This window comes from Schistocerca cancellata, chromosome 7 (genome assembly GCF_023864275.1).
Source record: "Schistocerca cancellata isolate TAMUIC-IGC-003103 chromosome 7, iqSchCanc2.1, whole genome shotgun sequence".
Taxonomy (NCBI): Eukaryota; Metazoa; Arthropoda; class Insecta; order Orthoptera; family Acrididae; genus Schistocerca; species Schistocerca cancellata.
The window spans coordinates 555,017,988-555,034,553 of NC_064632.1; the positions used below are offsets into that span (position 1 = coordinate 555,017,988).

The 16,566-nt window shown below is 46.7% G+C and overlaps 1 protein-coding gene across 1 annotated transcript in view; it reads right to left on the reverse strand.

Annotated features, from left to right (window-relative positions):
* Positions 1–16,566, reverse strand: part of LOC126091912 (cholinesterase 2-like) — a 257,842-nt gene that overhangs the window by 158,604 nt on the left and 82,672 nt on the right. The window contains exon 4 of the mRNA XM_049907227.1: positions 16,277–16,415. Coding sequence (XP_049763184.1) covers positions 16,277–16,415 — 139 coding nt within the window. The remainder of the gene's footprint in view (positions 1–16,276; positions 16,416–16,566) is intronic.

Consider the following 16,566-nt stretch of genomic DNA (forward strand, 5'->3'; position numbering starts at 1 on the left):
TCTGGTGAGTTTGGTAGCCAGCTGAAGTGTTTGAACTCAGAAGAGTATTCCTGGAGCTACCTTGTAGTAATTCTGGACGTGTGGGGTGTCGCAGTGTCCCGCTGGAATTTCCCAAATCCGCCGGAATCCACAATGGACATGAATGGATGCAGGTGATCAGACAGGATGCTTATGTACGTGTCACCTGTCAAAGTCGTATCTAGACTTATCAGGGGTCCAATATCACTCCAACTGCACACGTCCCCACCATTATAGAGACTCCACCAGCCTGAACAGTCACCTGCTGACATGAATTCACGAGATTGTTGTCTACATACCCGTACACGTCCATCCGCTCCTGATACAATTTGAAACGAGACTCGTCCGTTTTTCATATGCTACGTCACATTAAATTTTTAATGTGACGCAGCATGTGACGGTTGCTGAGTGTGGAAGGGTTACTTCTGTAACCGAAATTTGCAGATCTGAAGATGGTTCTAAAAGAACCGGAACCGATCATATGAATAAATATTTTGCATTCAAGACGGATTATAAGTACCATTGCATAGAAAATTGATTGCAGTATCTCTGCAGACATTACGTCTATCTTTGCAAAATGGGAAATGAATGTGTTTCAGAAATGCAGGAAGCGTTGCCGCTCCATGTCGTCCACATACCTCCAGAAACATTTAAGTTTCTACACCACTGACTAAAGTGCGTTTTCCTCGAAGTCTTCAAAAAAATGGTTGAAATGGCTCTGAGCACTATGGGACTTAACTTCTGAGGTCATCAGTCCCCCAGAACTTAGAACTACTTAAACCTAACTAACCTAAGGACATCACACACATCCATGCACCAGGCAGGATTCGAACCTACGACCGTAGCGGTCGCGCTGTTCCAGGCTGTCGCGCCTAGAACCGCTCGGCCACCCAGGCCGGCTCGAAGTCTTCCATAAAAAGGTTAGTTACTATGGGAGACAAAGGGCTACCCATAGTAACACCGTCAGTCTGCTCAAAATATTGTACGTTAAATAAAAAGTAAGTCGAGGTAAGCACATGTTTGAATAGATGTAAGATGTCCTCCTCCAACTTAGTTCCTATAAGTTGTAATGAATCCACCAAAGGTACTCGTATGAACAAAGAGACCACATCGAAATTCTCTAATATGTTAACTGGTTTGAGAAGCAGAGTCTGTCATTGTATAAAATCTTCTGAGGTTCAAATGTGATATTCACATTTTCCTCCCAGTGGGCTTAGAAGAGAAGTCGGATGTTTTGCCATGTAACATGTTGGAGCTCCTATATTGGTCTCGATGGGGCGAAGAGGAACCCCTTCCTTATGGATCTTAAGCAGCCCATAAAGTTGTGGTGGAACTGACGCTTGTACTCTAAAGCTCTTTTTAAGATGTTCAGGAAACTGGCTGGATTCGAGGAGCGTGGATGTCTTCCGTTGTACTGCGTTAGTTGGATCCTTCTGGAGACGGCGATCCGCTGAGTCCTGCAGTAAATTCGTCATCTTGCAGAAATAAGATGTAGCAGCTAAAAGAACAGTAGCGTTTCCCTTGTCAGCAGGTCAAATCGCTATTTCTGTGTCAGCGTCAGTCAGAGAACTCCACGAGGATGGCTTTTCTACGGTGTGCTGGTGGTGTGTCCTTTAAAATTGGCAGGCTGTTCAAAAAACATCAAATGAAATGTGTCTTTCGCCCTCCAGCGCGAGTGAAAACGATGCTGGGTTCTGTTAAAGACGACCTATGTCTAAGGAGACCAGCGATATACAGGGTGTTACAAAAAGGTACGGCCAAACTTTCAGGAAACATTCCTCACACACAAATAAAGAAAAGATGCTATGTGGACATGTGTCCGGAAACGCTTAATTTCCATGTTAGAGCTCATTTTAGTTTCGTCGGTATGTACTGTACTTCCTCGATTCACCGCCATGATTTCATATGGGATACTCTACCTGTGCTGCTAGAACATGTGACTTTACAAGTACGACACGACATGTGGTTCATGCACGATGGAGCTCCTGCACATTTCAGTCGAAGTGTTCGTACGCTTCTCAACAACAGATTCGGTGACCGATGGATTGGTAGAGGCGGACCAATTCCATGGCCTCCACACTCTCCTGACCTCAACTTTCTTGACTTTCATTTATGGGGGCATTTGAAAGCTCTTGTCTACGCAACCCCGGTACCAAATGTAGAGACTCTTCGTGCTCGTATTGTGGACGGCTGTGGTACAATACGCCATAATCCAGGGCTGCATCAGCGCATCAGGGATTCCATGCGACGGAGGGTGGATGCATGTATCCTCGCTAACGGAGGACATTTTGAACATTTCCTGTAACAAAGTGTTTGAAGTCACGCTGGTGCGTTCTGTTGCTGTGTGTTTCCATTCCATGATTAATGTGATTTGGAGAGAAGTAATAAAATGAGCTGTAACATGGAAAGTAAGCGTTTCCGGACACATGCCCACATAACATATTTTCTTTCTTTGTGTGTGAGGAATGATTTCTGAAAGTTTGGCCGTACCTTTTTGTAACACCCTGTATAACATCCCATGCTAGAGTGGGACATCATACATTGATTGGCCAGACGTGCCGCTCTGTTAAGGACAGATGTGCTGAACATAGACGTCACACCAGACTGGGTCAGCCAGAAAAGTCTGCTGTTTGTTGAACACTGTCTTGACACGGGACACAGCATGAACTACGGAGAGACGAAGATCCTTCCGTCCGCTTCCTCATACTGGGACTCCATCATTAAGGAAGCAGTCGAAATTCGTGTAAGTAACGACCTGATGGATAGAAAGACGGGATTTCAACTCAGCAAGGCATGGGAACCAGCACTGGCGGTAGTACGGCATCGTCGGCCAAAGACGAACGAGTCCGACTCAACACAGACGGGAAACCGAGAGTCCGCACTTTTAAACTGGGCGCCAACGCTCTGTCCGCACACGCGCTGGGCCGCTAATTCCCGCGTCGCGAATGAGAAGCCCATTGTCTGTTAGTACAGCAGGTGGAACTGGATATCACCGTGCTCTAAAATTGGTGTACGATGACGTTATAGCCTAAACCACTGGCGCCTGCGCTTTTCTAGCGAAGCAGCGTAAATATTGGCGAACCAGTGCAGCAACACGCCAGCAAGCACCTGAAGAAATATTGTGCAGCTTACATATTATCCGAGGCGATGCCAGTGAACCACTGAAGCATATATTATACACTTTCAAAATATGTACCACGTGTCCGTCAAACAGTTCATCAGAGGATCGTGTAAAAATTTGAAGTAAATCGGTCAAGAACTTTATGAGAATTTTGGTAACAATTTTTCGTATTCATGTATGAGATATTTATACACTACTGGCCATTAAAATTGTTACACCACGAAGATGACGTACTACAGACGCGAAATTTAACCGACAGGAAGTAGATGCTGTGACATGCAAATGATTACCTTTTCATAGCATTCACGCAAGGTTGTCGCCGGTGGCGACACCTACAACGTGAAGACATGAGGAAAATTTTCAACCGATTTCTCATACACAAACAGGAGTTCACCGGCGTTGCCTGGTGAAAAGTTGTTGTGATGTCTCGTGTAAGGAGGAGACATGCGTACCATCACGTTTCCGACTTTGATAAAGGTCGGATTGTAGCCTATCGCGATTGCGGTTTGTCGTATCGCGACATTGCTGCTCGCGTTGGTCGAGGTCCAATGACTGTCAGCAGAATATGGAATCGGTGGGTTCTGGAGGGTATTACGGAATGCCGTGCTGGATCCCAACTGCCTCGTATAACTAGCAGTCGAGATGACAGGCATCTTATCCGCATGGCTGTAGCGGATCGTGCAGCCACGCCTCGATCCCTAAGTCAACAGATGGAGACGTTTGCAAGACAACAGCCATCTGCACGAACAGTTCGATGACGTTTGCAGCAGCATAGACTATTTATCTCGCAGACCATGGCTGCGAAGCCCCTTGACGCTGCATCACAGACAGGACCACCTGCGATGGTGTACTCAACGACGAACCCGGCTGCACGAATGGCAAAACGTCATTTTTTCGGATGAATCCAGGTTCTGTTTACAGCATCATGATGGTCGCATCCATGTTTGTCGACATCGCGGCGAACGCACATTGGAATCGTGTATTCGTCATCGCCATACTGCCGTATCACTCGGCGTGATGGTATGCGGTGCCATTGGTTACAAGTTACAGTCACTACTCTTGATGAACTGTGGTATCGTGTCGAAGCTGCATGGGCAGCTGTACCTGCACACGCTATCCAAGCTCTGTTTGACTCAATGCCCAGGCGTGTCAAGGCCGTTATTACGGCCAGAGGTGGTTGTTCTAGGTACTGATTTCTCAGGATCTATGCACCCAAATTGCGTGAAAATGTAGTCACATGTCAGTTCTAGTATAATATATTTGTCCAATGAATACCCGTTTATCATCTGCATTTCTTTTTGGTGTAGCAATTTTAACGGCCAGTAGTGTAGGATCGCCGCCGCGGACCGGACGGACAGTTTAGCCAGTCAGTTACCCAGCGAGTCCGAGCCTGTTACGTCAGTTAGTTCGAGTCTCTACGCCGTGGGGCTCCAGCGTGTCACTGAGAAGGAGCTGCAGACTTAGCCGTCTAGCACAGAGACAGGCAGCACATAGTAACATTATAGTGAACACAGCGGACTTCTACTTCAACAGCATTGAGGCTACATGGACTACACAGAAGAGAGCTTGTGCCACAGCACATGCAAACGGTACGTAGCTCTGTGTTTACGAATAAAGAACCCAGTTATTAATTGCGTGCAGCTTGTGCTATAGATCGAGGATACCGGCCACCAACCAACATCCTCTCCTTACTCTCATGGTACAGCTCTACAGAGACAACGAGACGGCATACAAGTGGATAAGGAGAATACGATTGCAACAGGACGTAACTATCAACACATCATACTACTGAACTATCCTGCGCCCTTTGAGAGAAGAGAGATAACGAAAAAAAGGCGCAGAAAATTGGCGCGCGGAGTTCTTTTGCGTCAGGACAACACACCGGCACACAACGCCCTCGCAACACTGGAAATTCTGCGTTACTGCGGGTTCGAGTTGTTACGTCATCGCCGGCCGGGGTGACCGGGCGGTTGTAGGAGCTTCAGTCTGGAACCGCTCGGCCGCTACGGTCGCAGGTTCGAATCCTGCCTCGTTCATGGATGTGTGTGATGTCGTTCGGTTAGTCAGGTTTAAGTAGTTCTAAGTTCTAGGGGACTGATGACCTCAGATGTTAAGTCCCATAGTGCTCAGAGCCATTTGAACCATTTTTTTTACTATATATATATATATATATATATATATATATATATATATATATATGAAGACAGTAACTGTTCCCGAAATAACTAACTGAAATCATCATTTATTCCAGGGAAAAGTTGCACTGTCATCTACAGTATCTGTTATTTCGAGAACAGTTACTGTCTTCGTATATATATAGTTAAAAGGCTACCCAGCCATTGACCTCCTTCTGTGCGAATGCGGACAGGTTGCCCAAACTCTTACCGGAATCTCCAAAGCGTGCGCGAGTAATGAGTGAATGGGCAAATGTCTATAAGGTACATTACATAGGTAGAATTGTGGACAGTTGGGAATGTGAGTCTCACGGGAAGCGTGCAGTGGATAAGTCCCTGCAGTCGCGCTATTCATCTGTATCCTCGGTGGCTCAGACAGTCTGCTTTCGGCTGCGGTGGGGCGAGGACGTCCGCTGCGTCCCGCCGTGCGCGACCGTGAGCGCTTGCTTGTGTTTACCTTCTCGCGGCGGGAGTTGTATTTGTTCCAAGTTCCGTGCGACTATGGCACACACATGGCGCCACGATACGATCAAAATTACTTTCCAACCAGATCACGCCCGTCCTCGAGCCTATGAAATAGAACAGTTCATACGCGACGATCTACGTTTAGATCCGGCGACTGTCGTCGGAATACATTTTTCTATAACGGCGAGCGTGGTTTATGTTAAAATGACCAGTGCAGAGGTCTGCGCGACAGTGGTTTCTAAATACTCGAACTCTCTCAGATTCAAACATTCTGACGGGCATATCGGTGCAGTGACGGTGGATCATGCAAGCATGGACCTAAGGACTGTAAGGGTTTTTGAGCTCCCCTTCGAGGTCCCAGAGGAAGTTGTCAAGGACTCCTTCCGACCACATGGCACTGTTATCAGCCACGTTGCAGAAAAGTGGCAAACTTTCTCGACGTATAAGGTCTACAGTGGTGTGCGCCAAATTAAACTTGAGCTCAAGAAACATGTGCCGTCCTATTTGAACATCGGTGGCTGTCGTGCAATCGTCATGTTCGACGGTCAACCGCGTGCCTGTTCCGGATGTGGGCAGGAAGGCCATGATCGATCGAGCTACTTACGACGTAGAATTACGCAGATACCAGTGGGAGACTCCGTTTCCCCGACGAGGACGACAATCCTGCCCCTCACGTACGCTCAGACGACGATGCGCACCATAGATGAGGACGAAACGGGCGATCAGACACATCCATCAACGTCAGAAGGACCAAGGGAGGAAGAGGAAGGACCCCAGATGCCAACCCATATGTCGCCCCCTCCACAGCAACAACAGTAGCAACAGTCCCACGGACTCCAGACGCAACATAACATTCAGAACGCGATGGACGTCGACGCGAACATTGTCCCGACCGCGGCTTTCCTAGCGGAAGGTGATACGACGCTGGATTGCCTCCCACATTCGGATACGGATGTTCACGTTCGAAAGCAACGTTCGCCTCGACGACGCAAGCGACGTCGGCGGACCCCTTCTGACGATTGCCTCCTACACACGGCCGGTCAAGAAGGTGACATCTCATCAGACGATATGGATGCTGCACCTGCTGATGATCTAAGTGGTGTAGACGGTTCACTTGCCCATACTACGAGTGCCCAGTTCTTCCACCACAGACGCAGAAGGTCGCGTCAATGGATGGCGCTCCGTCTACCAAAGACGAAGTACGTGAGAGAGATTTAGGTGCCGATCAGCTACACAGCATCGTGTTGCACCCACTGTGGTCGGACGATGTTGAGGAACCTCCTGGAGAGGGCGCAGGTGACAGGGGAGGGGGCGGCATTGGGGACGCCATTCCTAGCGTGAAAGACTCATAATTTGTAACGGGTTCAGTGGGTCCGGCATCTCTTGCGGTTAGCTTTGATTGCCATGGCGTCTATCCTAGGTGAAGAGGCTAGGCAGCACACCTTTCGCCTTGCCACAATCAATATCAACGCGATAAGGACACCACACAAACTGACAATGCTACAACGCATGCTCGATGCGGCGGACATCGACGTGGCCCTCTTACAGGAAGTATGTGTCGCTAGTTTCCCTGACTTCTATGGATATACCGCCCACATCTCCCACGCCTCTTCTACCGATTGTGGTGTGGCTGTCCTGCTACGGGACGGCTTGGCGGCTACGGACGTACTGTACTTACCGAGTGCCAGAGCCATGGCTGTAACTGTCAACGGTGTACGACTCATCAATGTATATGCCCCTTCAGGATCAGGGAGACGGAGAGATCGGGCCCGCTTTTTTTCGGAAGATATTACGCGTCTCTTTATGGGCCGCATAGACGATATGCGGTAGGAGTAAGCTATAGGGAGAGACGGGTCATATACAATATGTACAACAACCAAGAGGGAATAATAAGAGTGGACGACTAAGAACGAAGCGCTCGTATTAAGAAGGGTGTAAGACAAGGCTGTAGCCTTTCGCTCCTACTCTTCAACCTGTACATCGAGGAAGCAATGATGGAAATAAAAGAAAGGTTCAGGAGTGGAATTAAAATACAAGGTGAAAGGATATCAATGATACGATTCGCTGATGACATTGCTATCCTGAGTGAAAGTGAAGAAGAATTAAATGATCTGCTGAACGGAATGAACAGTCTAATGAGTACACAGTATGGTTTGAGAGTAAATCGGAGAAAGACGAAGGTAATGAGAAGTAGTAGAAATGAGAACAGCGAGAAACTTAACATCAGGACTGATGGTCACGAAGTCAATGAAGTTAAGGAATTCTGCTACCTAGGCAGTAAAATAACCAATGACGGACGGAGCAAGGAGGACATCAAAAGCAGACTCGCTATGGCAAAAAAGGCATTTCTGGCCAAGAGAAGTCTACTAATATCAAATACCGGCCTTAATTTGAGGAAGAAATTTCTGAGGAAGTACGTCTGGGGTACAGCATTGTATGGTAGTGAAACATGGACTGTGGGAAAACCGGAACAGAATAGAATCGAAGCATTTGAGATGTGGTGCTATAGACGAATGTTGAAAATTAGGTGCAATGATAAGGTAAGGAATGAGGAGGTTCTACGCAGAATCGGAGAGGAAAGGAATATGTGGGAAACACTGATAAGGAGAAGGGACAGGATGATAGGACATCTGCTAAGACATGAGGAAATGACTTCCCTGGTACTAGAGGCAGCTGTAGAGGGCAAAAACTGTAGAGGAAGACAGAGATTGGAATACGTCAAGCAAATAATTGAGGACGTAGGTTGCAAGTGCTACTCTGAGATGAAGATGTTAGCACAGGAAAGGAATTCGTGGCGGGCCGCATCAAACCAGTCAGTAGACTGATGACCAAAAAAAAAAGACGATATGGTGATCGGAGGAGATTGTAACTGTACATTATCTCCGTCTGATCAGCAGCCACATCACGTCCCGTGTGCGGAATTGGAAATGCTAGTGCGTGACCTCCACCTGATCGACACGTGGCGTCACAACCACGGCCCAGCTCCTGGTTACACCCATTATACAAGTCATTCGTCCAGTCGGTTAGACAGGATTTACGTCACAAGCACCCTTTCGACGGCGACGAGAGGAGCAGAGCTCTGGCCCACTGCATTCACCGACCACACAGCCTATATTTGCACCATTGCCCTCCAACCTGCACGCATGTGGTGCAGTAGGCCCCCCTGGAAACTGAACGTCGCCCATTTGGACGAACCGACATGTAAAGGTGCTATCGAAGAGTCGTGGAACGCGTCCTTACAGCGTCGTGGTCGTTCCCGATCGACCCTCAGTTGGTGGATTGAATGTGCTAAGCCTGCTCTTAGGCGCACCTTCATGGCTTACAACCGGGAAGCGGCTGCATGGAGGAGGAGCACGGAAAACTTTTATTACACCGTCCTACGGGAATGTCTTGCTATGGAGCCCTCACCTGACAGGCAGGTCATAGTCAATCGCGCGAAAGCGCAGCTCGTCTCCTTAGCACGCCATCATTTACAGGGCGCTGTTATACGGTCGCGTGCTCCAGACATGATACAATCAGAAAGGCCATCAATGCACCACGTGCTCCTAGAACGCAGGAGGCGCCGTAGGGCACTGGTAACCGACATGATAACCGACGACGGACGACACGTGGCAGAACAAGCAGATATAGCAGAAGCCTTCTATGGGCATTACGCTCAACTTTATTCAGCAGTGCTCCCTGATATGGCGACGGTAGACACCGTTTCAGCACATGTGCACGGTACAGTTCCACCAGCCATGGTACCGACTTTACTGGGAGAAGTGACAGAAGAGGAAGAGCTCGACGCCATTGGTAAAGGTGCTTCCCATAAATCACCAGGAATCGATGGATTACCATTAGAGTTCTATCGAGCATTTAAACAACTGTTGGTACCGTGCTGGGTCGAAATTTGTCAGGAATTGATGTCCCCGGGTATAACGTTGCCTGCAGCGTTCTTGGAAGGACTGATTGTCCCCATCCATAAGCCGAAGGGATGGGATCATATCCGCGATTATCACCCCTTAACGTTATTGAACAGCGACTTCAAGATCTTTCCGAGGCTGCTATCAGAACATATTCGCGGCACACTATTGCACGTCCTGTCCAGCGATCAGACGTCCTTGGGGGGACCCAACAACATCAGAACTGCGTTACGTCGTTACAGAGATCTCATCTCCCTTGCACGGGTGAGACGTTTGCCGGCAGCCCTGGCGTCTATCGACTTTAGCCAGGCTTTTGACCGTGTGGGCCAAACTTTCCTCACGGCCGTTCTACGGCGCATGGAATACCCCGACCCCTTTATCACAGTGTTGACACGCCTTCTGCATGGGGCTACTTCTCGAGTTCTTGTTAATGGACGACTGACGGCACCCATGCCGATCCGCCGATCAGTACGACAGGGATGTCTATTATCAACATTGTTATTTGCATTGGCCTTAGAACCCTTGTTGTGTGGACTCCGAGACCTCACTGGGATACAGTTCGGCGGCTCCATCTATCGCTGCACCGCATATGCGGATGATTTGATGATCGTCATACGTGGAGCTGACGATATGGCCGCGGCTTTGGACTGGATTGCAACCTACGGTACAGCTTCTGGTAGCCAAATCAACGTTGACAAGTCTGTCGCCTTGAGCATCGGGATTGGGCTACCGCAGGAACACATTGCCCCCTTACGCTTCAGTGATACTGTCCGCTGCTTGGGCTTAGATTTCATGAACGACATGCGACGCGCGACGACTCTCAATTATCGACGCCTTCTTAACCTAATTAGGGCCGGAATTGCAAATCAGCGCTTGCGATACCTCAACATCGTTCAGCGGGCGTATTATGCCAATGTATACCTTGCGTCCCGCATACCGCATGTCGCCCAAACGCTACCCATTCCGAAACCCTTGGTTCGTAGCATTATGGCAGCGCTGGGATACTTCGTCACCGCTGATATGTTACTGAAGATCAGGTACGTATCTCTTACCCTCCCCAAGGAAAAAGGTGATCTCGGCCTAGTTAACGTCCATGATAGGGCCATTGCCCTTTATGTTAGCTCACATCTATGTCTGCCGCGCCGTTGTCCTACGAGCCTCACGAGTCTGCTTCTGACGGCGCTACGACCCGCTTCACTAAGAGCGCCGGTGCCACTACAGGACATCCCAGCGCCCCTATTTTATATAGGACGTTTCTATTTAGAACAAAGTTATTGCAGTGTAGCGCTCACGACACCACAAATGGCCACAACTCGACGCCTATACCATGACATGCTGCAACGCCGCCCCATAAATGTGGTCGAACTAAAATATCCTGACGTACGGTGGCGCGTGGTGTGGAAGACTGTACGCGATGCCATGCTTGATTCCGATGTTGTTTCCCAATGGTACGTGGTCGTTAATGGGAAGCTGGTGACGCAAGAACGTCTCTACAATATCCACATGGCAGAATCTCCCAATTGTGTGGGTTGTAATACAGTAGATTCTGACGAGCACCGCCTCAGCTGTGGAGAGGCGGAACCGGTTTGGCACCTTGTGCGGCAGATGCTGGCTTATCTCTTGCGAGTTAGGCCGGAGCATATATCTGCACGCATGTTACTGTTTCCGGATGGGACATTTTATCCCAAGACTCGAACCAACTCCGTCACCTGGATACGTGGACATGCGGTCCATTACCTCTGTCGTGACGGACACAAGAATTTCCTTGACTTTTGGCTCTATTTGCAAGAAAGACATCATGCTATTTCCGGGCATACCAGATATCGACAATGCTTCGCAAACTACCTGTGGAGTGCCTTTCACAGCCCGCCGTGTATCTGGAATGTTCCAGGCAGTGGCAGATGAGGTCAGAACGAACTGCAAACGATCATATTTTGAACAATCTTTATCAGTGGGCGCAGTCGCTGGAAAGCCTAACTACGAAGTGGTAGCTTTATTTTCATGTTATTTATGTTTGTTGTCTTCGATGGTATCATTCTGTTTTAGTTTTCCAGGTTTGATTAACATTTATATATATATATATATATATATATATATATATATATATATATATATATATATATATAGTGAGCAGACCTGCTTTCGAATCCCAATAAATACACAGGAACAAAATAAAAACACAATGAGCAACAAATAAAATATAATAAAGTATTAAACCCTTTCCTTTCTCCTTTTATTTTTTTATAAAATGTTCAGAGGCATATTTAATTTTTGTTCCTGGGCGGAACGGAACCTGAGGTGGTGGCAAACGGCCGTCCTAGTTTGCTTTAGGATGAAAGTGGCGGTGGCACTAGCTTTGTTTTTGTTTTTAGGCTAGATATGTTTTTGGGGGTAGTATGGGTGATAGGGGCCAACGCCTGAAGTGGAAGAGGTCATTTTCTTTTTTTATTTAAAAAAAAAAAGATATGTTGTTCACGGTTTTACCTTTGAATAGGCTACTTTAAAAAAAAAAAAAAAAAAAAAGGATAGAGCGTCTGCCATGTAAGCAGGAGATCCCGGGTTCTACATCTACATCCATACATCCATACTCCGCAAGCCACCTGACGGTGTGTGGTGGAAGGTACCTTGAGTACCTCTATCGGTTCTCCCTTCTATTCCAGTCTCGTATTGTTCGCGGTAAGAAAGATTGTCGGTATGCTTCTGTGTGGGCTCTAATCTCTCTGATTTTATCCTCATGGTCTCTTCGTGAGATATACGTAGGAGGGAGCAATATACTGCTTGACTCTTCGGTGGAGGTATGTTCTCGAAACTTCAACAAAAGCCCGTACCGAGCTACTGAGCGTCTCTCCTGTAGTCTTCCACTGGAGTTTATTTATCATCTCCGTAACGCTTTCGCGATTACTAAATGATTCTGTAACGAAGCGCGCTGCTCTCCGTTGGATCTTCTCTATATCTTCTATCAATCCTATCTGGTACGGATCCCACACTGCTAAGCAGTATTCAAGCAGTGGGCGAACAAGCGTGCTGTAACCTACTTCCTTTGTTTTCGGATTGCATTTCCTTAGGATTCTTCCAATGAATCGCAGTCTGGCATCTGCTTGACCAACGATCAACTTTATATGATCATTCCATTTTAAATCACTCCTAATGAGTACTCCCAGATAATTTATGGAATTAACTGCTTCCAGCTGCTGACCTTCTATTTTGTAGCTAAATGATAAGGGATCTTTCTTTCTATGTATTCGCAGCACATTACACTTGTCTACATTGAGATTCAATTGCCATTCCCTTCACCATGTGTCAATTCGCTGCAGATCCTCCTGCATTTCAGTACAATTTTCCATTGTTACAACCTCTCGATATACCACAGCATCATCCGAAAAAAGCCTCAGTGAACTTCCGATGTCATCCACAAGGTCATTTATGTATATTGTGAATAGCAACGGTCCTACGACACTCCCCTGCGGCACACCTGAAATCACTCTTACTTCGGAAGACTTCTCTCCATTGAGAATGACATGCTGCGTCCTGTTATCTAGGAACTCCTCAATCCAATCACACAATTGGTCTGATAGTCCATATGCTCTTACTTTGTTCATTAAACGACTGAGGGGAACTGTACCGAACGCCTTGCGGAAGTCAAGAAACACGGCATCTACCTGGGAACCAGTGTCTATGGCTGAGTCTCGTAGACGAATAGCGCGAGCTGGGTTTCACACGACCGTCTTTTTCGAAACCCATGTTGATTCCTACAGAGTAGATTTCTAGTCTCCACAAAAGTCATTTTACTCGAACATAATACGTGTTCCAAAATTCTACAACTGATCGACGTTAGAGATATAGGTCTATAGTTCTGCACTTCTGTTGGACGTCCCTTCTTGAAAACGGGGATGACCTGTGCCCTTTTCCAATCCTTTGGAACGATACGCTCTTCTACACCGCTGCAAGAAGGGAGGCAAGTTCCTTCGCATACTCTGTGTAAAATCGAACTGGTATCCCATCAGGTCCAGCGGCCTTTCCTCTTTTGAGCGATTTTAATTGTTTCTCTATCCCTCTGTCGTCTATTTCGATATCTACCATTTTGTCATCTGTGCGACAATCTATAGTCGAGTCCCGGTCGGGGCACACATTTTCAGCTGTCCACATCGGGGTATATCAACAACACATGTCGGCAGCTGAGGGTTTCAGTTAGTCATCATTCATTTTTTTTTTACGTCACCCGCCATATTCTCCTTTATTTGAATGCTTTGCAGAAGTTATCTGAGCATGCCTGCAAGGGTATTAGTATACACGGATATTTTATTGAAAAACAAACTGCCATTACGAAATTTCTGTCATTCTTTATTTTTTAGACTAGAAACTTTTCGACCCCTCCCCCACCCGCCTCGTATTTAAAAATGAACAGTTTTAGCACTGCTCTTATGATTATTTGATATTTCGGTTATTTTCCTCTGTTATTAGTAAAAAAAGCATCTGTTATAAACGAGACGAAACAAATACCGAAAAATGCCGATTATTCGGAAGTAAAATAGCGGCATCGGTTTCAACTAGTCGGTTTTTTTCCCATCGCTACTGCCGGCAGTAGAAGAAGAATGCGAAGCTTTGAGGGATGAAGTAGTGAAGGCAGCAGAGGATCAAGTAGGTAAAAAGACGAGGCCTAGTAGAAATCCTTGGGTGACAGAAGAAATATTGAATTTAATTGACAAAAGGAGAAAATATAAAAATGCAGTAAATGAAGCAGGCAAAAAGGAATACAAACGTCTTAAAAATGAGATCGACAGGAAGTGCAAAATAGCTAAACAGGCATGGCTAGAGGACAAATGTAACGATGTAGAGGCTTTCCTCACGAGGGGTAAGATAGATACTGCCTACAGGAAAATTAAAGAGACCTTTGGAGAAAGGATTACCACTTGTATGAATATCAAGAGCTCAGATGGAAACCCAATTCTAAGCAATGAAGGGAAAGCAGAAAGGTGGAAGGAGTGTATAGAGGGTCTATACAAGGGCATGTCCTTGAGGGCAATGTTATAGAAATGGAAGAGGATGTAGATGAAGATGAAATGGGAGATATCATACTGCGTGAAGAAATTGATAGAGCACTGAAAGACCTAAGTCGAAACAAGGCCCTGGGAGTAGACAACATTCCATTAGAACTACTGACAGCCTTAGGAGAGCAAGTCCTGACAAAACTCTACCATCTGGTGAGCAAAATGTATGAGACAGGCGAAATACCCTCAGACTTCAAGAAGAATATAATAATTCCAATTCCAAAGAAAGCAGGCGTTATAGATGTGAAAATTACCGAACTATCAGTTTAATAAGTCACGGGTGCAAAATGCTAGTGCGAATTCTTTACAGACGAATGGAAAATCTGGTAGAAGCCAACCTCGGGGAAGATCAGTTTGGATTCCGTAGAAATATTGGAACACTTGAGGCAATACTGACCCTACGACTTATTTTAGAAGCTAGATTAAGAAAAGGCAAACCTACGTTTCTAGCATTTGTAGACTTGGAGAAAGCTTTTGATAATGTTGACTGGAATACTCTCTTTCAAATTCTGAAGGTGGCAGGTGTAAAATACAGGGAGAGAAAGGCTATTTACAATTTGTACAGAAACCAGATGGCAGTTATAAGAGTCGAGAGGCATGAAACGGAGCAGCGGTTGGGAAGAGAGTGAGACAGGGTTGTAGCCTCTCCCCGATGTTGTTCAATCTGTATATTGAGCAAGCAGTAAAAGAACCAAAAGAAAAATTTGGCGTAGGTATTAAAATCCATGGAGAAGAAATAAAAACTTTGAGGTTCGCCGATGACATTGTAATTCTGTCAGAGACAGCAAAGGACTTGGAAGAGCAGTTGAACGGTGGATAGTGTCTTGAAAGGAGGGTATAAGACGAACATCAACAAAAGCAAAACGAGGATAATGGAATGTATTCGAATTAAGTCGAGTGATGCTGAGGGAATTAGATTAGGAAATGAGACACTGAAAGTAGTAAAGGAGTTTTGCTATTTGGGGAGCAAAATAACTGATGATGGTCGAAGTAGAGAGGATATAAAACGTAGACTGGCAATGGCAAGGGAAACGTTTCTGAAGAAGAGAAATTTGTTAACATCAAGTATATACACTCCTGGAAATTGAAATAAGAACACCGTGAATTCACGCCGGTCTTGGCGTGCATCCGTGCGTCGCTGCGGTCCGGTCCCAGGTCGACGGGCTTTCGAAATGTGGTGCTACAGAAGAATGCTGAAGATAAGGTGGGTAGATCACGTGACTAATGAGGAGGTATTGAATAGAATTGGGGAGAAGAGGAGTTTGTGGCACAACTTGACTAGAAGAAGGGATTGGTTGGTAAGACATGTCCTGAGGCATCAAGGGATCACCAATTTAGTATTGGAGGGCAGAGTGGAGGGTAAAAATCGTAGAGGGAGACCAAGAGATGAATACACTAAGCAGATTCAGAAGGATGTAGGTTGCAGTACGTACTGGGAGATGAAGAAGCTTGCACAGGATAGAGTAGCATGGAGAGCTGCATCAAACCAGTATCAGGACTGAAGACCACAACAACAACAACAACAACAACTGCCGGCTGGCTACTCACCGAGCGGGCCGAGTCTGTACTGCGGCGCCACCAGCACGATGTCGTGGTCGAGCAGGAAGTGGGGCTGCACCTGCTGCGAGGAGCCGCCCACGAACGCCCCACCGTGCACGTACACCAGCACCGGCAGCTTCGCCGTCATCTGCGGGCACACCACCACAACCAATCCTGAGACTCTCTCGCCTCTGCCCACTTCCCGTGGCAAAGTAGTCTACCGCATCGCAGTCCTGGCACACCACTTCTGTACAGAGACTCACATGTCGAAAGTAATAGTTTGTGTATGTGGTAATGAT